We start from the raw sequence: 26,951 nt of genomic DNA, 5'->3' as shown, positions 1-26,951 counted from the left end.
CAGGAAGGAGCTAAAGAGGGAGCTAAGAGAAGCGAGAAGGGGACATGAAAAGTCTTTAGCTGGTACGATTAGGGAAAACCCAAAGGTTTTCTATAGGTATGTCAAGAATAAAAGGATGACTAGGGTAGGTATCGGTCCAGTCAAGGATAGTAGTGGGAAGTTGTGTGTGGAGGCGGAGGAGATTGGAGAGACATTAAATCAGTACTTTTCATCAGTATTCACTCAGGAACAGGACACTGTTGCTGATGTGAATATGGAATCACAAATAATTAGAATGGATGCCCTGGAAATATGCAGGGAAGAGGTTTTGGGAATATTGGAAAGGATGAATATAGATAAGTCTCCTGGGCCTGATGGCATTTACCCCAGGATCCTATGGGAAGCTAGGGAGGAGATAGCAGAGCCATTGGCCTGGATTTTTATGTCGTCATTGTCAACAGGAATAGTACCAGAGGACTGGAGGATAGCGAATGTGGTCCCATTGTTCAAGAAAGGGAGTAGGGATAGCCCTAGTAACTATAGGCCAGTGAGTCTGACTTCAGTGGTGGGCAAAGTCTTAGAGAGAATGGTAAGGGATAAGATTTATGAACATCTGGGTAGGAATAACGTGATCAGGGATAGCCAGCATGGTTTTGTGAAGGGCAGGTCGTGCCTCACAAACCTTATTGAGTTCTTTGAGAAGGTGACTAAGGAAGTGGACGAGGGTAAAGCAGTAGATGTTGTGTATATGGATTTTAGTAAGGCGTTCGATAAGGTTCCCCATGGTAGGCTAATGCTAAAACTTCGGAGGTATGGCATTGAGGATACATTAGAGGTTTGGATTAGGAATTGGCTGGCTGGAAGGAGACAGAGGGTAGTAGTTGATGGATTATGTTCATCTTGGAGCGCAGTTACTAGCGGTGTACCACAAGGATCTGTTTTGGGACCATTGCTTTTTGTTATCTTTATAAATGATCTAGAGGAAGGACTTGAAAGCTGGGTAAGCAAGTTTGCGGATGACACAAAAGTCGGTGGAGTTGTGGATAGTGAGGAAGGAAGTGGTAGGTTACAGCGGGATATAGATAAGTTGCAGAGCTGGGCGGAAATGTGGCAAATGGAATTCAATGTAGCTAAGTGCGAAGTCGTTCACTTTGGTAGGAATAACAAGATGATGGATTACTGGGCTAATGGTAGGCTACTTGGTAGTGTGGATGAGCAGAGGGATCTTGGTGTCCATGTACACAGATCTCTGAAAGTTGCCACCCAGGTAAATAGTGCTATGAGGAAGGCATATGGTGTACTGGGCTTTATTGGCAGAGGAATTGAGTTCCGGAGTCCTGAGGTCATGTTGCAGTTGTATAAGACTCTGGTGAGGCCTCATCTGGAGTATTGTGTGCAGTTTTGGTCGCCATACTATAGGAAGGATGTGGAAGCTTTAGAACGAGTGCAGAGGAGGTTTACCAGGATGTTGCCTGGAATGGTAGGAAAATCTTATGAGGAAAGGCTGAGGCACTTGGGGCTGTTCTCATTGGAGAAGAGAAGGTTTAGGGGAGATCTGATAGAAGTGTATAAGATGATTGGGGGTTTAGATAGGGTAGATACTAAGAACCTTTTACCGCTAATGGAGTCAGGTGTTACTAGGGGACATAGCTTTAAATTAGGGGTGGTAGGTATAGGACAGATGTTAGGGGTAGATTCTTCACACAGCGGGTTGTGAGTTCATGGAATGCCCTGCCCGTATCAGTGGTGAACTCACCTTTATGGTCATTTAAGCGGGCATTGGATAGGCATTTGGAAGTTATTGGGCTAGTATAGGTTAGGTAGGATTCGGTCGGCGCAACATCGAGGGCCGAAGGGCCTGTACTGCGCTGTATCCTTCTATGTTCTATGTTCTATGTCCTTTCATAGGTTCAATGTTCTTAGTCATTGCATATGCCCACTCAGAATGATTGGACATGCCTAGAGTTCATTCATCCAACACTGAGGTGACGATAACAAAACTGCATGCATCTTTTGCAATCTACAGACTCCCAGAAGTGTTGGTCACAGAAAACAAGTCCTAGTTTACCTACAGGGAATTTGGCTATTTCCTAAAATTGAATGTTATTCAATATATAAGGCAGCTCCGTACTATCCATCATCCAGTGTCTGGGCAGAAAGAGCAGTTCAAACTTTGAAGGCAGGCTTAAACTAAGCAGCCCCCAGCTTCACTAGATATCAAACAGTCCTGGTTCCTGATTGCTTATATGATCAGCCCTCCTGCAACTACAGGGATAGCTTCAGCAGAGTTACTAATGGGGAGAAGACTCCGCTCCAAATTAAATCTGATCTTCCCAAACCTGAAGTTGGGGGAGGCTAGTGAACAGCGTCAGGAACACCAGTGTCTGTTGCTCGACTCTGCCTAAGTGAGAGAGACTTTACTACAGGAGATAGCGTCTGATGTAGGAACCACTCAAATGGCCCTGCATGGGTACGTGGCTTGGTCGACATGAGGTCACGACCCATGAACTATAAAGTTCAGGTAAGTGTGATGGTCCTGAACAAGCACGTGGACCATGTGAAAGCTACAAACTCACAAATGGTGCGGAAGCAAAACATGCCCCGCTCCTCGGAACATTCGGAAAAGCTGTCTGAACCAGTGGTTTCTCCCTCCCCATCAAGCATTGAAGAAACCTCAATCTGAGATTGACACAGTGAATCTCGCTGCATTGACAATTTTGCTGCCGGAAGCAGAGAGTGAATTTCTCCTGAGACGTTCCCAGTGCAAGAGGCAAACTCTTATGTGTTGTGCACTGCCCGTATCTGACGCAGAGGTGGAGGAATCTGACCTGGTGCTAAAATGCCTCCGTGGAAGCTACAAGAACAAGGACCAGCCTCTGTCCTTGGACTCTGAGAGGGAGGGATGTAGTGATTGTAATGAGGTCACCCAGGTGGACATCATAGAATATGAGTTCCTTGATTGATGCTGTTAATCTGATCCAGTCAGGGAGCCCCGGCTGACTGATATAAACAGAAGTGTGGTGACTGAGAACTGGAAGGTGGGTAGGGGCGGGCTGCCTTAGAGTGGTCGGAAGGTGGGAGGGGTGGGGGCTTGCTGGGTCTGTATTGTCTGCACTTCTGTATGTAACAGTTTTGTTTAATGTACAAATGTCATTGTCACTGTCTTGTTAAATGTGGAACTGGGATTTGAGGTTTGTCCTCATTCTCTGTAAAATGGTTGAACGGTAGGGTTTGGGGCCTAGCTTTGCTGCTCCTCTCCCTTGTAAAATTGCTGTCTCTTGTACAGCTGTAAATGTTTATTGTAAACTGTTTTGTAATTTGTTTAATAAAATAAAATAAACAGAAGTGTCACAGGTTCCATTCGCTCTGAGCGCTGCGTCTGAGGATGTCAGACCAGTGTCAAGAACTTTGCACATGTAAATGAAGGGTAACTTGGTGATGGGATACAGGCCTCTGTGGAATTATTCCATAGATTTACGTCATTCTTCCACTTTCAGACTCACATTATTATTATTTAAGAACTTATTATGAACCTTCATGAACAGAATTAGTTTCAGTAATAATATAATTCCTGCAAAACTTCATATACCAGACTCCGATCTGCAGTATCTTGTCATCTAAAATTTGAATCATATCTCACTGATATGTGTAGTTGTGTCTGTTTGTTTTCTTCCTTTTGTGTAATAACTTTTTTTGTTAAAGAACCTCTGTAGCCTTGTGTGAATGTGTTTTACAGGCTAACTACTTCATTAACCACCCCTAAAAATTAAGTATATAATGATGTATTAAGTCAGGTTTTATTTTGGATCTGACTTGATAGCATTGCCATCAATTGGGATCATAACAATGTGATGAAGATATGTCCAGAATCCTGTTGGGCTTGAGTTCCAGGATTTTGACCCAGCACCAATGAATGAGTGGTGATATACCTATGAGTCACAACTGTGTGGAATTTAGAAAGAAACATCCATATGGTATTCCTAGGCATGGGCTGCACTTGTTCTTCTGAGTAGTTGGGTTGGAATGGCTCCCATGAAGACATTTTAACAGTTTCCTTCAATACATCTTGTAAATGGTACATACTGCAACCACAGTGAAAGAAGTTAATGTTTAAGGCATCCAATCCCTCCACCACCAAGGCTCAATAGCAGCAGTGTATACTATCTACAAGATGCACTGTAGAAATTCACCAAAGATCCTCAGACAGCGCCTTTGAATTCCATGACCACTTCCATCTAGAAGGACAAGGGCAGCAGATATATGAGAACTCCACCACCTTCAAGTTCCCATCCAATCCATTCACCATCATGACTTGGAAATATATTGCTATTCCTTCACTACCACTGGGTCAATATACTGGAATTCTGCTCCTCTGGGCATTGTGGGTCAACCCGATATAGGTGGACTGCAGTAGTTCAACTAGGCAGCTCACCACCAACTTCTCAAGGGCAACTAAGGAGGTGCTATAAATGCTGGCCAGCTCACATCCCACAAATGAACAAATAAATTCAACAGGTATCAGTCAGGTAGGTGGTTTTGTCTTGAATAGTGTTGAGTTTCTTTGTGTTGTAGAAATACACTAGTCCAGGCAAATGAGCTGTGCTCATCAGTCCTTGATTTGTACCATGATGGTTTGATGACTAATGTGTCAGGAAGTAGTTATTGTATTTATGTAGCTGCTGCAGTCAAGGTTCTAGTCAAAATCATTTGTTCAGTCTTAACTCTCATGGGATAGAAAATAAATTATTATTCATGTTCTTTTGAGCTCATTCTTCGGTGGTAGGTTAGGGATTTGAGAGCTCCTGATTATATAATTAACAACGGATATGTTTTGTGATTACCATGCTGATGTCACAACCTTTGTTTAATTGATTCTACAGATACAAATGAAAGATTTTGAGTATTTTGAAGAAGATGGATGTATTTATAGAAGACATCAGAATGGTGAGTCTTTAATAATCAACATTGAAACCATATCTGGATAGAATCTAATTGAAGCAATTCAAACATTGAATGAAGAAGAGCCTTTTAACCTCAAGGATATTGGTTCAAATCTGTCTGTGAGGCTTATCACCAACAAGTTTATGATGGCATCTGAGAATGATTCATTCAAGTGAATCTTGGGAACCAGTCTCGGTGTGTACAGAAATAATAATTATATCTTTAGCAGGTCAATGACAAAATATTTGAGCACTCAAATTCAATTCATTTTGTTCTTATTAGTCTGTAAAATCTAACTTCCACTGCAGAAACTTTAACAAATAGTTTTATGAATTAAAATTAAGCGGAAGACATTTCTTTCTTGGAAAATTCGAAACTTTCACTCCTCCTAAAAGCACACGATTGTGTTGAAATGCTGCTTCCGAAGTGACAGCATTCCAATGTCATTGCAAGTGATAATTTTTTTAATGCCTGATTCCAAAAAGCCTGGTCACCTTTCAGAGCATCACAGACAATAATCATCATCTTGTTGTCCAATATCCACGATTAGTCAGTTTGATTAACTAGGACAATACTCCCATTTCGAGACCTCTTATAAAGAGGAAAGATCAGCCCTTGTTCTTCCTTTTAATCAATGATTACTGTCCACAGATTCCAGTGGAAAACTAGATCAACTTTAGGTATCAGGTTTATAGTGATAATTCCCACATTGTTCACTATCTAGCCCAACACAATAAGAACCAAGTGGGCAAGATGCGGTAGGCTGCCAGCACCAATAAGAACGTGAGTAGCAGAAAGGGAGAAATAACAAGAGAGGATATCTAACATGTGCACTACTTCCTAGTTATTAAGAGATTTTAATTTTTGCAAATGTAATCTGCTCTGTTTTATGCTAAATATTATGTCAAGTTCAGCATAATTGGCCGCTCCCATAAACAGATTTCACATCAACTGCAATTTGAACAGCATGTTTTCTGTCTAATTTCTCTTATGAGTTTTTGAAATCATTGAATTTCTTTCAGCATGCACTGAACTCACATCTGCAGATAATGTTGATTTGATTCTGTTAGCCCTCATTTATATTCCTACTTATAATGGCCCTGGAAATGCTTCACCAGCTACTTGGTAAAAACTTTAGGGTTCATGTTTAAGACCCCAAGTCAATTAGATTTACAGACTGAGTTGGGAGAATCAATATGTGCAAATATTTAAACACACACTTCACAAAGCACAATAGATTTATCTTAACAAGCTCAAAAGAAATTAGACTCAATTAAAAGCAGTGGTTTTGTATTCAATTTATTTATTGACATAAGCTGATTGATTGGGCACTGACTTTTTCTTCCGTCTTCAGTCTCCCTTTCTGTGTAATAAACCAATAAGAATCACTACTTAATCTACTTAAAATTACTAATTATTGAAAATAACTCAATCCTATAATTGGGAAACAGTAATTTCACTCCTTACCCTGGCTACCTCTATCAGCGTTTTCAGAGAGGTCTCAGAAAAGTGGAGGGGGAATCAGAGGCCATTCCTTCAACTTATTGTTGGTACTAAAATTTGTTTTGTACGTGGATAAGCTTAAAAAATGAAATGGGCATTTTAAACAGGGGTGAAAAATGCAGTGAAAATTGCATACATCAAGAGGCCAAATTCCCAACATAAAGAATCAGTGATTAGTTAAATGGAAATGAGATCAGAAGTTAAAGTGTCCTGAGGATGTTGCAGGGTTTTTACAAATTCCCAATATGTGATTCATATTGAAAATATTCAAAAATTGAAATATTACTGATTATTGATTTTATACTTAAAAGAAAAATATGGAAAAGGAACATTGTGCAATTACAGAACTATTCCCACTATATTAATACATTGTGCTGCATGCATGATGCGGAATTCTGTGATATTGATTAGAAATTAAATATTCTGGTTCTACCTCTATATTGAGGTATGTTATTTATGCCAAAAGGTGATCAAATTCCTGAAGTTGTCTTATCCTTGGATCAGCTGCATTTCCTCCAAACAGCGGAAGCTCAATTTCAACAGATCAGAGTCTCACCAAATCAGAAGTATTTGGCTTCAAGCATAAGTTCTTCATCAGATAAGTCTACTTGTATTGTGGTCAAGCTTGGTCCAAAGCCAGAGGTGGTGCATGTTTTGCCAAGAGCATTTAATTTTGGTGAGTCTGCATCATGGCTTCACATTTCCAACAACTTATTTAAGTTATTTTTTTTATGTTCTGCGTATGAGACGGTAAACTGCGGATCAATTTCTATGTGCAGTAAGTTAGCTGAGGGTTACAGATCCTAACATATTATTCAAAAACATAGAGTTTTCTATTTGTTACTGCAATATTCCAATATCAATAAAGTCATATCAACTAATCATTCATTCCTTTGCTGATACTTCAGTAAGACAGTTCCTGAATTTTCAGAATCAGGAGACCTCCCAAAACGACGGATGGGACCCAGATTGGATATCCTGAGTTCCACTCCCATTTCTGACAGATCCTATTTTCTCCAGAGAAGGAATTGGGATGTGATGGGATATGATTCTATCAGAAAATCAAAACATAACAAGGTCATTTGAAATCAGCACTAATTTCAAACTGACCCCATCTTTGTTTTGCAGGATGAAAGGCCTTCTCCTGCAGTGTAGGAGTTGCAGATCTCTAGGAAAGTTGTAAATGCCCTTGAGGGCAGATTAAGTTTTTATAGAACAGTCAGGTTACTTTAATGTACAGTCAATTATGAGTCCAAAAGCCTGCCTGTGTATGTAAGAGTTTAAGAAATTTATTCCAGCAGTTTCAGGAGCTATATGTTCACGTTAGAGATCCTTCAAAGTTACACGGCTGCTCCAAACATCTCTGTAGGCAATCACATGCCACACCGTTCACAACATTGATTCCCGATTCCGTAAGTCACTGCCAAGCACAGATCTTGGACATCTATGCAGCTAAAAACAAAATTAGTAAAATCAGTGGTTTACATAACACTCAGTGCTATAATTATAATTATATAGTATGAAGTTGGACTGGGATAGACAAATAATTATATAGAACATAGAACTGTAAAGCACAGGAAGAGGTCCTTCAGCCCACAATGTTCTACTGAACATGATGCCACATTAAACCTTCTGCCTGCCCTTGGTCCATATCCTTCCATCCCTTGCAAATTCATGTGCTTATCGAAAAGTGCCTTAAATGCCCCCATTGGATCTGCCTCCATCACAAGCCCTGGCAGCACATTCCAGACTCCTACCACTCTATATAAAAAAAAAACCTTCCCCCTCATGTCAGCTTTGAACTTTCCTCCTCTCACCTTAAATACATGCCCCTGATTTATTAGATGTTTCAACTCTGGGGGCATAAAGGTTCTATCTTATCTATGCGTCTCATAATTCTGTAGACTTGTATCATGTCTCCTATCTGCCTGCACTGCTTATTTATGACAGCTGTTTTCCACAATTAACATTATTGTCCTGGTGAATTATAAATTCACATTTGTTTGACATTTTAAGAAAGTTATTATAGAATGAGCAATTTTCGATGAATATGTTAACTTCAGAAGGGTTTAAGTACTTGAATAAATTTGAATGTATTGAATGTGTTTTAATGAATGGAAGATTTTTTATTTTTTTTAAATATTGAAGCCGATAATAGATATTTAGGACTTTGCTTTATTTAATCTCAGCATGGCGGCTGAAATCTGAATGGTGGACTGAATGAGTTTATGAAGAGGGGGATGTAAGGGCAAAGAGAGGGCATAAGTTGACACTAAATTGGAATAACGGCATTAGCGGCCCAGGGATGGGTGGGAGAGGGGCAATGAACTGTCACTAAGCTGATATAGGAGTCATTAGAGGACATGGGTTGGCACATATAGGCGTAATGGTTGGCAGTGAATGATGAGGACTGGAAGGCAGCTGAAATAAAGATAACACCAACAGCCGATATGGCCACCTCCAGTCTGTCCAGGACATTTCCATTTCACACATGGCCCATCATTTGGGATACTTTCCCCCAAGCCATGTGTGGCAAGTTGGGAAATTTTCCACTCCCTCTACCCAACTTGGGATAAAAGAACCAAACCAAGATGTTGCTCTGAAGATGCAAGCGTAATCCTAATTGATTTTGAATATGCCGAGGCAGTTTCCAGGTTCTGAACAGGTTCCATTCTTGAGTTCATTCACAAGTCGATTTATATGCAAGTCTGAACACAATGCAGAACAATATAAAATGGCAATTCAAGAACAACAATAAACACTCATATGTTGGATCTTTGGAAATACATTTCTGTAGGCTTTGTAAGTCGGAATCCCCTGTACACTGCAATACATTTTCAAGACTTCTTCCAGTGAAGGTTTTTCAAATGCCTGAAATTAGAGTTAATATAATTGTGAAATAGACCAGCAAAGACATCAGTCTCAACAAACAACGGAGAGAGAAACTGGAAAAGACGTTTGAGATGGAGGTGAAGGTAGACCTGGTGGTTTTATCCAATTTTACTGGATAAGTGATAGGTTTTGTAGTCAAAGAGAGTGTAAGCAAGGGTGAGATGGGGAAAGCGGTTAGACATTAGATTGTCTGTTAATTAGATGTGTAAGGAGGTGAGGCTACATGTCCTGAGATTAATGGTTTGCAGTGTTTTGTGGAGGATGAGATTACAAGAGAAAGGTTTATGGACAAGCTGTCTCCAAGTGAAAGTTCAAATCTCAGGTACATTGAGATTAAAAGAGAGGAGATTTTGGTGAAGAAGGTAGTTGCTAATCCTTGGTGTAATAAATAATGAGATCTTAAAGAGATGGCAAAGTGCAGGGTACCTGAGGAAGAGGATCTGTTTAAGGAAGGGGAAAGGCTAAGATTGAACTTTGAATGGATGGCCACAATAAACCGTTGGAAATTGAAAAGGATATTCATTCATCGGCAGTCCTTCGCAGACAATAATGACTCTCTTCCACCCTCAGAATGGGTCTGTAGGTGACTCTACGGATCAATGTGGCTACCGTAGCCTCTATTACACTTTGGACAGAAGGTAGGTGTGAGAAAGGACGGCTGGGTCGTTGATGTGGCGGGGCGCTGCTTTCACTCATTTCGCTTGGCTTCTGCTTTTTCCCGAAGGCAAGTCTCAAGGTGTTTGATGCCTTCCGAATGGCCTCCCTCCAATTTGGATAGTCTTGGGCAAGTGATTCCCAGGTGCTGTGTGAATGTTGCACTTTGCCTGTGAGATCTTGAGGGTATTACTGAAGCACTGCCTCTGCTCACCTGGGGCTCACCTGCTATTTCAAGACTGAGAGTACAGCACCTGCTTGGGGAGTCTCGTGTCAGTTGTGCGGACAACATGCCAAGTCACTGTAGCCAATCACAGGTAGTCGGCGCCTCGATGCTGGGTGTGTTGGCTTGATCAAGGACAGTGGTGTTGGTGTGTCTTTCTTCCCATTAGATTCTCAGAACCTAGTACAGGCTAGTGTTGGTGTTACTGCTGCAGTGCCTTGAGGTCTCTGCTGTAGACAATCCACATCTCCGAGGATGGTGGGATAGGAGGGTGGGAACCGCCACAGTTCGGTAAACCATGATCTTTGTGTCAGATCTGATCTTGTCGTCCTCGAACACCCTTTTCCTCATGCAGTCGAAGGCTGCATTATCACACAAGAGGTGGTGCTGGATCTCTTCATCAATAACTGCTTTGGCTGACAATGCCAAGCCAGGATGCTGGAGGACCTTGGTTTGCAGATGTTTCAGAGTGAGACCTATGTTCTCGTATGTCTCTGTGTAGGTGCTGACAGTGGTCTAGAGTACATCCTCTGAGATTGCACATATACAAGCATCATCTGCATACTGCAACTCGATGACACTGGTTGGGGTCTTAAACAACAAGTAGCAGTCCATTGCAGTCTTTGTCAGAAGACAGATCAGGCAAGCCAATATGTCAATGCACTTCTTCTCTATTTTGAAGAAATGCATTATCGCAAGACTGATAAAAGTGTTAGATTTGATATATGGTTGAAACTGAATACAAGAATTGACAAGTCATTATGAAGTCAAACTGTGCTGCAGTTTCTGTTAAGCCAGCAATATTGAGGTGCAGTTCCAAACTGAACTGAACCCAGATCCAATGGAGGTGATGGCTTAGTGATATTATTGCTAGACTATTAATCCAGAGGTCAGGTATTGTCCTGGGCACCTGGTTTCAAATCCTGCCGTGGCAGGTGGTGGAAATTTATTCCAATAAAAAAAATCCGGGATTTAGAGTGTAATAATGAATAATAACCATCTGGTTCACTAATGTCCTTTAGATAAGTAAATCTGTAGTGCTTAACAGTCTGACCAACATGTGACTTCAGACCCACAGCATGCATGGTTTACTCTCGACTGCCCTCTGGCTAATTCGGGATGGGCAATAAAGACCGGCCTGGCCAGTGACGTCCAAATCCCGTGAATGAATTTTTTAAAAACACTTCAATATGTGATGTTACCCTTTTTGAGATTTGAATTTTCATTTGGAGTCAAATCCTCCATATTCTCTTTGCAATTTCATCCTCCACAAAACACCACAAACCCATGACCTCAGGACATGTCAGTTCTGAAAACAATCATGGGACCCAAAATATTAATGTTGTTTTCTCTCCACTGATGCTTCCAGACCTGCTGAGTTTCTTCAACAATTTCTGTTATTGTGTGTTTTAGATCTGAACTACTTGTGTGACATTTTGGGCTTCTGAGATTTGTGATACTGAAATAGATACAGCACCATCGAGTTAAAATATTTTGTTCAGAGTTTTCATATGTACTGACTTTGTAGTGTACGTCGTTGGCTTTAAAATCGGTCAGCAACATGTTATTTATTACAGAATGGGGTACAGACAATAGCCTGTTTTACACCAATTTAGAAAAACTTCAGTCCCGTCAAGTTTTGAAGCTTCTACTTGAAGATGCAGGTGCAACATCTGAGATGGTTTACAAAGAAAATGACCCAAGGTAAAATAGGATACAACAAAAAATGCTACTCGGATTTCTGTTATAGACATGAACCTTCATCAGTTTCATTGAGTCCATTTATTGTGTTTTCTCTCTATTCAAAACTCCCAGTATTTGCATGACTTTTTACATAATGCAGCCTATTTGAACAAGTCAATAACTATTATATATTAGAATTCCGTTTCCTATAACACTATGTACTGCTGTGTTTGTGGTTCACTAGAACCATCTAAGGTAGACAAAGACAAATGGGAACAGGAGATGCTTTATTGTATGTACTGTCAGCTCCACAGTCTATTTTAGACTGCCCTTCCAGCTCCCACCTTTGGTCACCTGACCCACACTCTTAAAGGGGCAACAGACACTCCAACCACATATATAATACCCGTCTCCCCTTTATTTTAGTACTCCCCTTAACAATATGTGTATTTAATCTTAGCTATAGTGCCTGTAAAGTAGTTAACATATTTACGTCGTCAGGATATCTTCAAAAAAAAGGAGAAAGAAAGCAACCTTTCTGTACTTTACATTGACACAATCAGTGTCTCTGGGGATGGTAGTTCCGGGAAGACTATCTCCTCCTCTCAGGAACTTTTTCCAGTGTAGACTCCTCAGCTCTGATGAAGAGTTATCTGGACTTAAACATTAACTTGCTTTCTCTCTATGGATGCTGTCTGACCTGCTGTGATCTCCAGCATTGGTTGTTTTCAGTACAGGTTCCAGTATCTGCAGTAATTTGCTCCTTCAGGAAGCTCCTGTTGTTCCACAGGTAAGCCACTCTCTGATTGGCTACTCCCCTGCTATTGTCTCCTCCCTGGGTATTGAGACACGTGAGTTGGTCGAGACCAGTTCGGTATTCTGAGGGACTCCTCCACCCCATATTGGTGAGGTGTGGCAACCAGCTGGTCTACATGTTCTCATTACAGCATTGGGCTTCTTAAGTCCAACACGTTGCCTTCTTGTGATCACTCTTGGCACATCGGCAGCATTCAACAGTTGTACCACACTCTGCAGAGTGTGCATTATTTTATGAACCCAGGCATCACAACTCAACTGGGTAGCTTTGCTGGCAGCCATCTCCATTTGAGGTAGCAATTTTGAAAGCTGTCCTGAAATCCAGATGTCTCCTTGTTAGTTGCTTCCTTGGATGGCTTTGTATCAGAGGCCACAAATCAAACAGTTGTGTAAGGCAGCTAGGAAGATCCCTCCAAATTCACAATGTTCTGCTAACCACTTTAAGGTTGGTGATAGACTGTCCTTCCCATTTATAAAAACATAAGGTTTGGGATCATCAGTGGCTTTGGTGCAAAATACCTCCCCAGCACTTTGAATAGTTCCTGATATGTCTTCTCTGCAAGTTTCTCTGGTTGCACAAGACTCCATAGAATCGTGAGGGTTTTTTTTTCCCAACAGTACTCCAGAAAACCAGTGCCAATATGTCTTCAACTACTTTTTTGCCTTGACATAGGTATCAAAACATTCCATGTACAGAGTCCAAAATGTTCTGTCTTCATCAAACGGTCCCATGGCTCTAAATTGGCCTGCCATTTTGTTTTCGGCCACTCAAGTCTAGTAGCTGTTTGTAGCCTGAGTCTCCTAGGTGAACACTTTACATTGGCCATTCTCTTACAGATTGTGTTAGCATAATGTTCTTCCCTGGCATTGGCTGCAGCCCAAGTCTCGTCCCAACAGCTGCTCTTCGTGTACCTGATGTTGACCGCAGCCCGAATCTCCTCATGGCCACTTCCCTTGAGTTACCCCTACAATCTCGTGTCATTTTCACAGTCAGGGCAATGTCTTTCCTACCGACAAAACAAAATGGGGTTCTCACATAATTTATGGCCCAATCTAATTCTCACAGCCATTTGTTGTGTTTGTGGTTCACTAGAACCATAAATAGAACACAAGATAGGCGATGGGTAAAGTAGAACAGGGATTACTTTGCTGTGGTCCTCTCAACTCCACAGTCAGTTTTAGCCCTTTTAGCTTCTGCTTACAGGTCACATGACTGGGTGCCCTGAAGGGGCAACACATACCCAATTATATACATAACATGAATTAATCCAATCTCGACATAATCATCAGCAAATTATTTTAAGCGTTCCTTCTGCTCTTTGTGTTGATGTTTCTAGGTTTTTTGTCGAACTGGCCAGCACCAAGGATGGGAGGTTTATCACTATCAATAGTAACAGCAAGAATAGCTCAGAGGTCTGGTTATTTGATCGGATGTATCCACAAAATAACCCCAGGATTGTGCAAGAACGGGTCTCTGGTGTGGTATATCTTGTGGAACACCAGAGAAATCAGCTATATATTCTGACAAATTATGGTACGACAGAAGAATACAGAGTAAGTTTTAAAGAAATGTAAGCTACAGATCAATAACTATCAACTTACTATTAAAAATCACACAACACCAGGTTATAATCCAATAGATTTATTTGGAAGCACTATCTTTCGGAGTGCTGCTTCATCAGGTGGTTGTGGAGAATAAGAATGTAAGACACAGAATTTATAGCAGAAGTTTACAGTGTGATGTAACTGAAATTTTATATTAAAAAAAGACTTGGATTGTTTGTTAAGTCTCTCATCTTTTAGAATGACCATGGTGTGTGTGTGTGTGTAGTGCAATGGGGTCACCTGTAGTGTGACATGAATCCAAGGTCCCAATTGAGGCCATACATTTGGGTACCGAACTTGGTTATCAGCCTCTGCTTTGCCACTTTTCGTTTTTGCCTGTCCTGATGTCCACCTTGTAGGACAGTTACCCGAGGTCCAAGGTTGAATGTCCCAGATTGCTGAAGTGTTCTTGGACTGGGAGGGAACACTCCTGTGTGTTGATTGCTGCATGGTGTCCATTCATCCGTTGCCGTAGCCTCTGCTTGGTCTCACCAATGATCCGTTTTTTAGATTAGAATCAGTCTGCCCATTGTGGCACAGACCGCATCACGCAGGGCAGCTCGCACCTTACCAGGACCGACATGACACCAACTGTTAAAGTCAAGATTAGAGTGGTGCTGGAAATGCACAGCAGGTTAGGCAGCATCTGAGGAGCAGGAAAATCGACGTTTCGGGCAAAAGCCCTTCATCAGCACCTGCAGTACCCACTTCTACCTGCTTGACCAATTGTTAAAGTTCGCTTGAGAACGAAACTTTTTAAAAAACCTTTGTGATTTACGTATGAAAGAACTGAAACCAACATGGTCATTCTAAAGATGAGAGACTTAACAAACAATCTGGGTCTTTTTTAATGTATAATTTCATAATATATTATGTCACACTGTAAACTTTTGCTATAAATTCTGTGTCTTACAATCTTAATCTCCACAACCACCTGATGAAGGAACAGCGCTCCGAAAGCTAGTGCTTCTAACTAAACGTGTTGGACTATGACTTGGTGTTGTGTGATTTTTAACTTTGTACACCCCAGTGCAACACCGGCATCTCCAAATCATAACTTATGACTTGTGATTCAAGGGTGACTTCACACCATGTTGGTCTGCTGTCAATCAACATTGGTCTGCACACATTTGGACTGAATGAATTCTGTTCCCAATTTCAATTCTAGTATTTACAGAATAGAGCTGTAATTGGTGAAAGCCCTCATACAAATCACCTGACAACTCAGTTGAGTAAATTAGTTCAGTTGAAGATTGCTCTCTTGTGGGAATGCAGAAGGAGAATGGGGGAATTAAGTAAACTCTTATAATGGAATAAAATGACAAACAAAATAAATCTTTAAAGAAACAAATTTCTTCTAAAATATTTGTTGACTTTATGAAAGAGGTTAAGATTATTTATTGTGCTCCTGTCAGTGCTTGGTGTCATTTGGTTCATAAGGGCATGTTAGTTATCTGTACAGTAACCAACTGATCCAATTTCCCTGCTCCATCTTTGACTTTGAGAAAACATCAGGTCTTTGAACATTTACAGCACATACTTTTCTGACCAATGGCTTACATAATGACAAAGCATGTGCAACCTGCACAGAAATTCCCAAATTGTACCTTCTCTTCCAGCACTAGTGGAAATTGTTATGACGATGCTTTATATTTTATATCGGAGGACTTCACTTTCCAAGGATTGTGGAAAAAGGTGTATATTTCAAATTTTGTAGACATGCCTGGAGTGCTTCTTGAAAAGAGGCCACCGAAAGTTTCTTTTTAACGACAGTCCTCTGGAGCAGCTGAGTAGGCTTTCTAGCTCAAAGATAGGAACACTACCACTGTGCCACAAAACCCTTCAAGCCTATTACAAACAAGCTAAGGTGGAGGGAAATCTGCTGTGAACACTTTGCTCAGCTAATCTATTATTGACACCTATTTGTTCTACTTGCAAGTATTTGAAAGATCATCTCAAGTTTGTAATTCCTGAACAAGCTATGTCTGCCAGACTTCAGATACAACTGAGCATAATTGGTGACTTGACCACACATATCAGAACATCAGAGCAATGCACTGAACAACATCCTATGATTTATCCTTTATGCTTTAAAGAATTAGCTATTAGCCAAAGTGATGTCTTTTCAGAAAGCTGATTTTCTGCAGAGAAATATGTATTTTCCTGTAGAGAGAGTGTGTATTTGTTTGTTTTTTGGGGATTTTTAAAAATATATTTTTTTATTGAAAAATAGATTTTTTAAGTATTACAAGTACAAAACAATATAATTCAAAATAGCACAAAAATAACCCCAACCCCTCATGTACAATTGTATAAACATATATAGAAAAATACAGAATTTTAAAAACCCAAACTGGCTATTTAACTAAATAACCAGCAATAAGCTAATAAATAGTAATAACTCAGCCCAGCCAAACAAAACGCTCATGCGTTCACAGTTCCTCCTCCCTGCATATTGGATTCTTAATACACAATCGTTTTGGCTGTATAAAAGCCCTTGTTAGTGTGGTAGATAAATCTGTGACAATTTATTCCAAAAAGGGCTGCCATGTATTATAAAAATTCTCAGTTTTGAGGTGTACCATATTTGTCCAGAGAAAATCCAGGGTAATATGCTCCATCACAATCTTGCGCCAACCCGACAGGCTAGGGGGGTTTTCGGATATCCAACCAAGCAAAACACTTTTTCTTACACAGAACATGAGAATATTGAAGAGTTTTTTCTTATGCGCGTCTGCAGGAAATACAGTGGGCAGGCCCAAAAGGAGAGAGATAGGGTCCTTCTCCACCCTTACACCCAAAATCCTTCCATTGTGCCCGCCATAGCACTCCAATATGTTTGAAGCCTATCGCAAGACCAAAGACAATGGGTAAGAGTGCCTGTGCAGACCTTGTATTTGGGACATGCTGAAGATACCCAAATATCCTCCCATTCTTCTGAGAAGACTTCAACACCCAGTTCTCTCTCCCATATCCTGCAGAGTTGATCAAATTCATTGAAGGGGGCACCTCCCAATTGATGACATAAAGTACTGACAGAAAGCGTACTCTTAGCACTCTATGTCAGATTTGCAGGGATCAGTCAAAAGTGTGGATTTTTTTGAATAAAATCCCTAACTTGAACAAAAGAGCTTTCTATTAGATAACTCGTACTTCCGTACTAATGGATCGGAGGACATTGCTACATCCCCCTCAAATAAATTGCCCATGTAAGACACACCCCTAGCTGCCCAACGTTTAAATCCTCTCTGATCAATCATTTCCGGTTGAAAACCCGGCATACCCACTAAAGGTGTAAACAAAGATGTTTTGCCAATATTGCCTTCCATCTGTCGAATTGTCCTCCATGCTTTAACAGTAATGATGACTATTGGGTTATGCTGCAAATGTGTTGCTGGTCAAAGCACAGCAGGTTAGGCAGCATCTCAGGAATAGAGAATTCGACGTTTCGAGCATAAGCCCTTCATCAGGAATCAGGAATTGGGTTATGGCATTATTCCCTCACTGTCCTCATTTTTTCCAAAAACAGTAAACTGGTAAGGGGCACCTTGCCTGGAAGGCTTCGATATCTAACCATATTGAAAGAGGATCCCCACAAACCCAATCACTCGCGTAGGTCAAAAGTGAACTTAATTAGTAATTTTTAATGTCTGCAAGGTCTATTCCCCCCCCCCCCCCAATCTGTGAGGCAGTTGCATTTTGGCTAATTTAATGAGGGGCCGCTTACGATGCCAGCCGTTCAGCCTCCTGAGTATTTGCTTATTGAAAATCAGGGGGAGCATTCGTATAGGGTATCGCAAACGAGGGAGAATATTCATATTAAGCGCTATCCGACCCAACTACGAGACTGGAAGTGCCTCCCATCTCTGAAGATCTTATTTAATTTTTTCCAAATAATTGGATAAAATTGGCTTTGAACAGCCGATCCAGAACTGGAGTAATGAATATGCCCAAATACACAAAACTCCCCTGTGACCATCTAAATGGGAATCTATAGTCACCCTCATAGCCTCTGATTTTGCGAAATTAATCAAAAAATGCACGAATACGTTGTATCAGGCGAGGCACTGAAACTGCTGGATTGGTCAAAGAAATTAGGACATCATCTGCATACAATAAAATCTTATGTAATTTTGACCCCACTTTTGGGGCTGGTTTATAGGGATCCACACAAATAGCCTCCACCAATAGTTCAATTACCAACATAAAAAGCAATGGTAAAAGGGGACAGCCCTGCTGGCTGCCCCTAAAAAATATTAAAATTGCTTTGATCGTACACCATTGGTGATAACCGCTGCAAGAGAGCCACCATAAAGAACCTTTACCCATCTCATGAAGACGTCTCCCAAACCAAACCGCTGTAGAGTATAGAAAAGGTACAGCCACTCAACTCAGTCAAATGCCTTCTTTGCATCTCGAGAAATCACCAGTCCCTGTGTTGACTGCTGTTGGCTTGCTTGAATTACATTAAGCAGCCTCGTAACATTATTTGAGGATCAGAGACCCTTTATAAAGCCTATCTGATCCTCTTTAATAATAGAAGGTAATATGGTCTCCAGCCTTAAAGCAACAGTCATTGAGAGATTTCGTGAACTCGTTCACCAGGGCCTGAAAAGTAACCAATTTCGACAATGCTGCAGGCAGAACTACAGACCCAGCCTCAGATGCAGCTCCTCCCTTTTTCAGCATCTCTGGCCGGCTAGAAACATAGCTAAGTTAATTTTTAGAAGTTTCTTGGGACTCCACGATCTTTTCAGAGTCCCAAGATATCGCGATGGCCTAAGTTGGGTGAGTTAAAGGTTCATCCAGCTTGTGCTGCGACGCAGAGCTCTGCAGTGAGATCTTCTCAGGTGGCCACCATCTTGGATCCCCCGTGTTTTGGGGATTTTTAAATGGACTGTATTTATACTTATTTAATACTGAACTTATGTGATAACCAAATATTGTATCTTTATTAAGTTTTGTTTTGACAGTCTCATAATTCTGTTTATTAAGGAACCTGATTAGCAGATCTTTTTTGTTTACAACCTGACATTGATAAATGTTGAGTATCTTGGTAACTGGAGAAACTATTTTTATTTTATGTTGCAACTCTCAGAAGAATGGGAGTAGAACAGTTAGGTTGTTGAGCAAATTCTTGCAAAGCACTAGATTCTTTGAATTTTTTTTTAGCTGATGAAAGCACCAATTTCTTCCCCTGGCATGAAGAGCTGGCAGACTGTTTATGAAGTAAAAGAGAGAACAAAATTACTAGATATGGAACTGTTCAAGGATTACTGCATTATGATATTGAAGTATTCCGATCACTTATTTCTGCATGTGTTTTCCCTTGATGAGCCAAGAACTGTTAAGTGCATCCAGGTACGTGGGGAATTCCTGGTATTTTTGACCCATTATGTTATTGTGCTGTGCACAACACTTACTCTTCAGTAGTGAGAACTTGTTAGTGAACTGTAAGGGTTTCAATGTGGCTATCAAGTGTGAAATAAATATGTAGTTGTAACAAATTCTGAAGCATGGTGGTGTTCATCAGCAATTTGTTTTTTAAATTAATTATTCTTGTTTTTGCAGCTTCCTCTCCTCACTAAGTGGGATTCTCAGGGGTGAAATCCTAAAATAATGGCCAGTAATTACTGACCTAATGGGATCATTTGTCTGAAAGCTGATATTTCTGCTAATTTCTTAGTGAGTGATTGCTGACAAAGGGAAAAAGCATTTTCAGTATCTTTGTGCAAAATACCATGCATGGCAATTGCTACAAAATGTAGTAATGACAAAAAAAAAGTGTTATAATACAGTCAACATCAATGTATCTAGAAATTATCTAGAAAATCACAGCCAGTATTTCAGTCTGGAAGGTGTGTGAAAGGGCAAAGGAATTTGAGTGTACAAGTTCCTTGGGAGATTTGGCATTGTAACTTGATGAGACCAAAGCAAAATCTGATGGAGTTGGCAGTTTTATCTCGCGGAATAAAATATAAAAATCATGGGGTAGTGATGACCTGTAAAAACATCTAATTCGATGGGATGGTATTATTTGTCATATTGGCTTCTGCAATAAAGAATTTTAAAACTTTAGAGATAATGTAGTTACATTATGGTGTTGCCTGATATGAACAAATATAAATAACAAAGACTTGGAAAATTGGTGCCATTTTCACTAGTTCAATGCTAATGATAGCAATATGATAGAAACTTTATAAGTTCAGGAAATGATTGATTGAACAAAACAGAAAAAAGTAGAAGGCTGTCAGTTGCTAAAGGATCCAAAACCAAGAGTCACAGGTTTAAAATTAAACTCAAGCAATTTAGAATTGAGAGCAAGAATAATGTAGAGTTTTTGTGAGGTTGTTAAATCACTTTCGCGATTAATGGTAGTGTTTACTTAAGATTAGTCAGGTGGGTGAAGGATAAGCAGCTAAAAGGATACAAAAATATATTTAATAAATTTGATTGGGAATATTTGTTCAAGTAAATGATAAATTTGAAATAGACTTGACAATGGCTGGGATTTTCTAGTTCTTTCTGTGTGGCTTAGCATTACAGCTGATGTTTTCAGCAAATGTTTAAATTTCATTTACATTATAGGTTATATGCATCATAGTTAAAATCTAATTTATTTTTAAAGTTATTTCTCTTAAAAGAAAAATACAGGATATGTCCATATTTGTATAAATTCCTGAGTTAATGGCATTTGTTCCTTGGTTGTCACAAGTATTCTGCCTCATTACTAATGCTCTGAACCATGTTGCAATCTCTTGAGCAATATCTGCTAAGGGACATCTGAATCTGTATCAAAACTTCAAACCAGATGATTTTTGTGGCATGAATTGTATGACTTGGTCTGATATTATTTACACCAAATGAAAAAATGTTGATTAATTTCAATAATGTTAATATCAGAACCAGCTGATACAAAGGAGTCAAATTATTTTGTTACTTTGTGCAAAACATAATGTTAGGACCAACCTTGGGAGGAGTCGTTGCATTTAAACAATGTCTTTTATTTCATTAGCTCCCATCTTGGGCCTGTGTCATTGAGTCTGAGGATAATCTAAAGTATGAGACAAACAAGTTTTCCTTTCGACTGTCCTCTCCAGTACAGCCACCAATAAGGCTTCTGTATTCAATAGAAGATAATGAGCTCCATATTCAAGAAAATGGATTTAAAACAACAAATATAAGGGACTATAAAGTGACTTACTTAAAAGCACCAAGCATGGTAAGATGTGATGTAATAATTATTTATTGGACTTAACTGTCAATTTGAAAGTTTAGAATTCAGGCTTTTCTTTAAGTTGAAAATTAGCTTCTCGGGGTCTGTGTTCAGCTTCATTCCCCAGCAGGCTGTATGGACAGCAAATGCCTCCATTTTCCATGCACAGAAGTCTGCATCAGCAAAACACCGCCTCACCATATTATTACTGATCTTGGACTAACTCTGAACACACTTCACTTCACTCTGTGCTTTGGTGTTCATTGAAACTTTACATTATGGTGGTCCTAATAGGTTTCTCTGCGTGAGGAGTCATACATCCATATCACATGCATCTGTACAGGGTTATAATGCGGCTGAATTTAGTAACAGGAAAGAGTCCACTTGATCTATGCCAACTAATCAGTGATCAGCCTTCTCAATTTAAAGGTCAATGGCATGTATCCTGAAAGATGAAAAGATGTCTGTATTCTTGATAACTCTTAACTGCCTGGCCCATTCTCAGGACTGAATGTCACAGGTGGGAAATGAGGACTACTGTCTCCAACTGAAAATGTGTTGCTGGTTAAAGCACAGCAGGTTAGGCAGCATCCAAGGAATAGGAAATTCGACGTTTCGGGCATAAGCCCTTCATCAGGAAATTTTCCTATTCCTTGGATGCTGCCTAACCTGCTGTGCTTTAACCAGCAACACGTTTTCAGCTGTGATCTCCAGCATCTGCAGACCTCATTTTTTACTACTGTCTCCAAGCATGGCTCATGACTCCTTTATAGAACCTGCTTATAGACGCAGAACACAAATACTATGTGGCCACTTTTCTATCAGAGCCATTGTGGAATAGATGTTTTGATCACTCACTGATGTTCCGATGCATGGATTGCATTGGACAAGCAGGCCGAAAACTAGCCACCAGGATACATGAACATCAACTAGCCACAAAATGACATGACCCTTTCTCATGGTATCCTTATATACAGATAAGGAAGATGTGGGTTGTTGGCTGGGCCAGCATTTATTGCCCATCTCTTGAAAATTTGGAGGAACCTTCTTTCTTAAACCACTGCATCTATGTGCTGTAGATGCATTGTACAGAATCAAAGTGTTGTGTTGAAGGTAAAATAATTAATTTGCACTTGACTTTGAGAATATTCCAAAATATGCTGAATTGTCGCAGAGATGGGATGTGGGGCTAGTAGGTTGTATTGATTCTATTATTGGAATGTTTTTTCACAGAGGGCAAACTACAGTTTTGGTTGAGTGTAGAATGCAGTAGAGTTGGGTGAGACAAAGAAGATCAATGTCAGACTTGCACATAACTGGAGAAAGTATTAACATTATTGTTCAAACTACACCAACTAGTTTGAGGCTCAAGCTCAATTTGGAATTCATAAGAGGTGAGGCTGGATTATTTACCAATTTCATATTTTGGAAGAAATTACACAGGACCATGAGGTACAAAGCAATTAGGATTATTGACTAACAGATCACATTTAATACTCAACATAATGTTCTGAGGCTTATTAACTAATCCTGACTCTGCTGAAAATTATACTGGAAGTCAGTTTATGGTTACCAATGTGATACATTTGCATCTGCTACAAATTAATACAATTTTATACTAATATATAGAGCCCAGTTTCATGCTGGCAAAACAAATTCATACCTATTTTGCACCATTTTAAAAGAGATCATGGAAACTGTCAAATTCTGCTCCATTCCCATGAAAACATCCTGACCAAGCAAGAGTTTTCCTCCCTGACCTGAAAGTTAAGATCAACAGTTACCTTCTACTGCTGCTGCATCTCCATGCCAACAATGACCAAACTAATTGGCACCCTTTCTTCATGCTACAAAAGAATGAGTGTTCCTTTTTTCGAATCCGCTTATTTCATCATTGTCTGTTGAGTGCAGAATGCAAAGCTTTCACTTCTTGTTGCCTTTAGCAATGTTTACAAACCATGGTGTTAAGTTAATAGTGCTTGATTTGTTTAATTCTTTTTATATGCAATTTATTTGCTTTTTAAAAAATATGTAGAATCTTGTGTCAGTTAATCACAAAAAGATTTGACTTAAACTTTAATGATCTATAACAAGATAATACTATACACAATACATGTAAGGAAACCTAGGCTATTTTATGGTAATCGCAAGGTAAAAGTGTTGGGCATTATTAAGGATGAGATGGTATCTATTGAGTCATGCTTCCTCTTTATAAGAAACAAAATTAAAAAACATAATCAACAACACCCTCACAGGCATAAAGTTCACCAAGGAGGAAGAAACTGACAACCAACTCGCATTCCTGGACGTCACAGTCGAAAGAAAGGACAACGGAGAATTACAAACCTGCGTATACAGAAAACCGACAAACACTGACCAAATACTTAACTACACCAGCAACCATCCCAACACACACAAACAAAGCTGTATCAGAACACTAATCCAACGAACCACCACAAACTGCAGCACAGGCGAACTTCGGAAAACAGAGGAGAACCACCTATACAACGTATTCAAGAAGAACGGATACTCAAAATATACAGTGCACAGATTCCTCAAGAACAAACTACGACAAGTAGACCAAACACAGTCAGAAACCCTAACCACCTTACCATACATCAATGAAGTTTCAGAAATGACAGCCAGACTACTAAGACCCCTTGGAATCCTAGTAGCACACAAAACCACCAACACACTCAAACAAAAACTAACAAACTTAAAAGACCCAGTACAACCCATGGACAAAACCAACGTCATCTATAAAATTCCATGCAAGGACTGCCACAAACACTACGTAGGATAAACAGGAAGAAAGTTAGCCACCAGGAAACATGAACACCAGCTAGCCACAAAAAGACACGACCCTCTCTCCCTCATAGCCCTACACATCGATGAAAAAAACACCATTTCGACTGGGACAACACATCTATCCTGGGACAGGCTAAGCAAAGCCATGTCAGAGAATTCCTAGAGGCCTGGCACTCCAACCACAATGCCATAAACAAACACATGGACCTAGATGCCATCTATCAACCCCTCAGAAAATGATCAGGAAATTACATCACCACAAAACCCCAGGAACCCCATCCAGGAGAAAGATATGAGTAGAAAGCAGGAGACAACAGCTTCGCTTTACTCTGAGGTCGCCACCGATGATGTTACCTAGCCAGGTAATGAAACATCTGGATATCAAACCTACAGCTCAGCGAGCAAACCTACACCCTAAATACATAACAATTAAATGTTTGAGAACTAAAAGACAGGTGAGAGTTGGGCACACTTGATCATAGAGATGAATTCATGGTGTCAGGTCAAAATTGGTACTGAGCTATGAGCTGTTAGTAGAAAGAAATCTAATAAGCATGATAATAGGAGCAGATTGGATAAGAATATGTAGCATTCCAGGACTAATGTGGTAAATTTAATTGTAGAAGTAGATTTTATTAAATATTCATCATTCTTATATTCATTTTAATGAGACAGAAATGTAGGGAAAAATATTTGAGAATGTGACCTGTAACATTTATTTACATTGTTATTTGTATTTCAGGATGGCACTTTGGTACCAATCACGGTTTTTCATAAAATACCATTCAATAAAATGAACAAAAAACCTTTGCTAGCCCATGTGTATGGAGCTTATGGCATCGACTTGAATGTTGACTTTAAACCAGAACAGATGGTGCTATTGGAAGAAGGCTGGATATTAGCATATTGTCATGTTAGGTACTGTCTCCCTGCTTCATTTTATCAATTTAAGGTGTTGCCTATCAGTGTGTCAAATTATGTTTCTGTGTTAAGGTTGTTGTTTAATTTTACAATTTCTTGTTTGAGGTTTCAGAAAGATAAGTTGTTTTGTGTTTAATGTCACTTATAGGTTTGGTTTTATTTGTGGATATTTCTTCTGAAACTGATTTTCGTTTCTCAGGAAATGAAATATTTCTAATTTTATAATCAACAAACCTATAAGAAAGGATTGCCTCCACAGTCTGAGGCTAAATCTAAGCAATATTTTTGTAAAGACAATAATGCTGCCTTGCAGAGGATTGAGCTTAACCTTTTGATTACCTTCTCTTATATTTTTGTATCAGCTTATTTTCCATTTTTCTCTTTCTGTTTAAGAACAGAAAATGATTCACTATTATGGACATGTCTACTAACATTGTAAGGCTGAATATTGGAGGAACAGTTAAAGTAACAATTACAATCAGTGAGGGTAATGTTGTTGGAGAGAGATTTTAAAGAGGAGTCTTTCAATGGATCTTTGTGGAATGAACTGCCAGAGGAAGTGTTAGATGTGAATCTAATTGCAACATTTAAAAGACATTTGAGTAGGAATGGTTTAGAGGGATAGAAGCCAAAAGCAGGCAAATGGGACTAGCTTAGTTTGGGAAACCTGATCAGCAGGGATGAATTGGACTGAAGGGTCTGTTTCCATGATGTATGACTCTTTATTTGGAGCTCTTCACCAACACACTTTTGAGGAGGTCTCTGGAGTAGATTAACTCTCCCAACAAAGTACAGGATATTTATATATTCCACATTACAATGATTGCACGCAACATTGCCACATCCCCTCGGACCATTATGCTCCTCCCCAGCAGGATTGTGTGGGTGTTGTTCATTAACTTGTGAAGCTGTGACTATTTATTTTCCTGAGGCTATCGTGACCAATGGTTTCCAATGGCCCTTTTACAATGCTTTCTGTGTTTGTTATCTGTTTGTACTATTTTTATATGTTGTCCAGTCCTTGGTATTTACACTATTTGTCATTCAGTCCCCCTTGTTGGCAGGATGAGGGCTTCTCTCTATGTGTACAGCCATTTGTCTAAAGGAATTCAGCTCAATTCCTTAACATTAGTTTGTTAATTGCATTTCTAATTGCAATATTCCTCCATGTATAATATATCATGGCAGTTACCTAAAATGTCTTTGATTATGGTGGGTTCAAACTTTCCCTTCTACACTGTACTAAAGAACAAACTTTGGCCTGGTTGTTACTAGGGGCTTATCTAGGTTTTTCAAAGATGCTCCTTATTAGGACTACCTCAATGCCCAGAGTTGACTGTCTGGGGAATCTAATTAAGATTTCTGTAATGTTTAATACACTAAAGTTAAAGTTACCACAGTTATTGTACAATTATATGTGTATAATTACCTAGAGAGTCTTGATTAATGTTAGTCCAGTTTCTCCCTTTTCTATCTATACTAAATAACAAGCTTCATCTGAGTTTCCATTATCAGAAATGTCTGTTCTCTACATTCACACTCTTTCCCACTAAGATTTCTATGAGGCACTTATTTATCTTATCTGGTTGACATGTATATGAAGGCCACAATTCTGACTGTGGAAACTGCTATGTCCAACTAATAATTTTCTTCAGCCATCTTATGTTAGCTAAAACCACAGTCAGCCATTTCATGTTACCTTCAGCCATG

The 26,951-nt window shown here is 39.6% G+C and overlaps 1 protein-coding gene across 3 annotated transcripts in view; it reads left to right on the top strand.

Annotated features, from left to right (window-relative positions):
• The window catches only part of prepl (prolyl endopeptidase like), a 57,821-nt gene that overhangs the window by 13,731 nt on the left and 17,139 nt on the right, over positions 1–26,951 (top strand). For 2 of the 3 annotated variants that reach the window (XM_060831380.1, XM_060831382.1), the window contains 7 exons: positions 4,860–4,923; positions 6,890–7,099; positions 11,770–11,896; positions 14,029–14,245; positions 19,469–19,657; positions 21,312–21,518; positions 25,063–25,238. In XM_060831380.1, the coding sequence (XP_060687363.1) occupies positions 4,860–4,923; positions 6,890–7,099; positions 11,770–11,896; positions 14,029–14,245; positions 19,469–19,657; positions 21,312–21,518; positions 25,063–25,238 (1,190 nt within the window). The remainder of the gene's footprint in view (positions 1–4,859; positions 4,924–6,889; positions 7,100–11,769; positions 11,897–14,028; positions 14,246–19,468; positions 19,658–21,311; positions 21,519–25,062; positions 25,239–26,951) is intronic. The other variant, XM_060831381.1, reaches the window with a different exon arrangement.

This window comes from Hemiscyllium ocellatum, chromosome 10 (assembly GCF_020745735.1).
Source record: "Hemiscyllium ocellatum isolate sHemOce1 chromosome 10, sHemOce1.pat.X.cur, whole genome shotgun sequence".
NCBI lineage: Eukaryota > Metazoa > Chordata > Chondrichthyes > Orectolobiformes > Hemiscylliidae > Hemiscyllium > Hemiscyllium ocellatum.
This window is presented reverse-complemented; position numbering and strand designations above follow the sequence as displayed.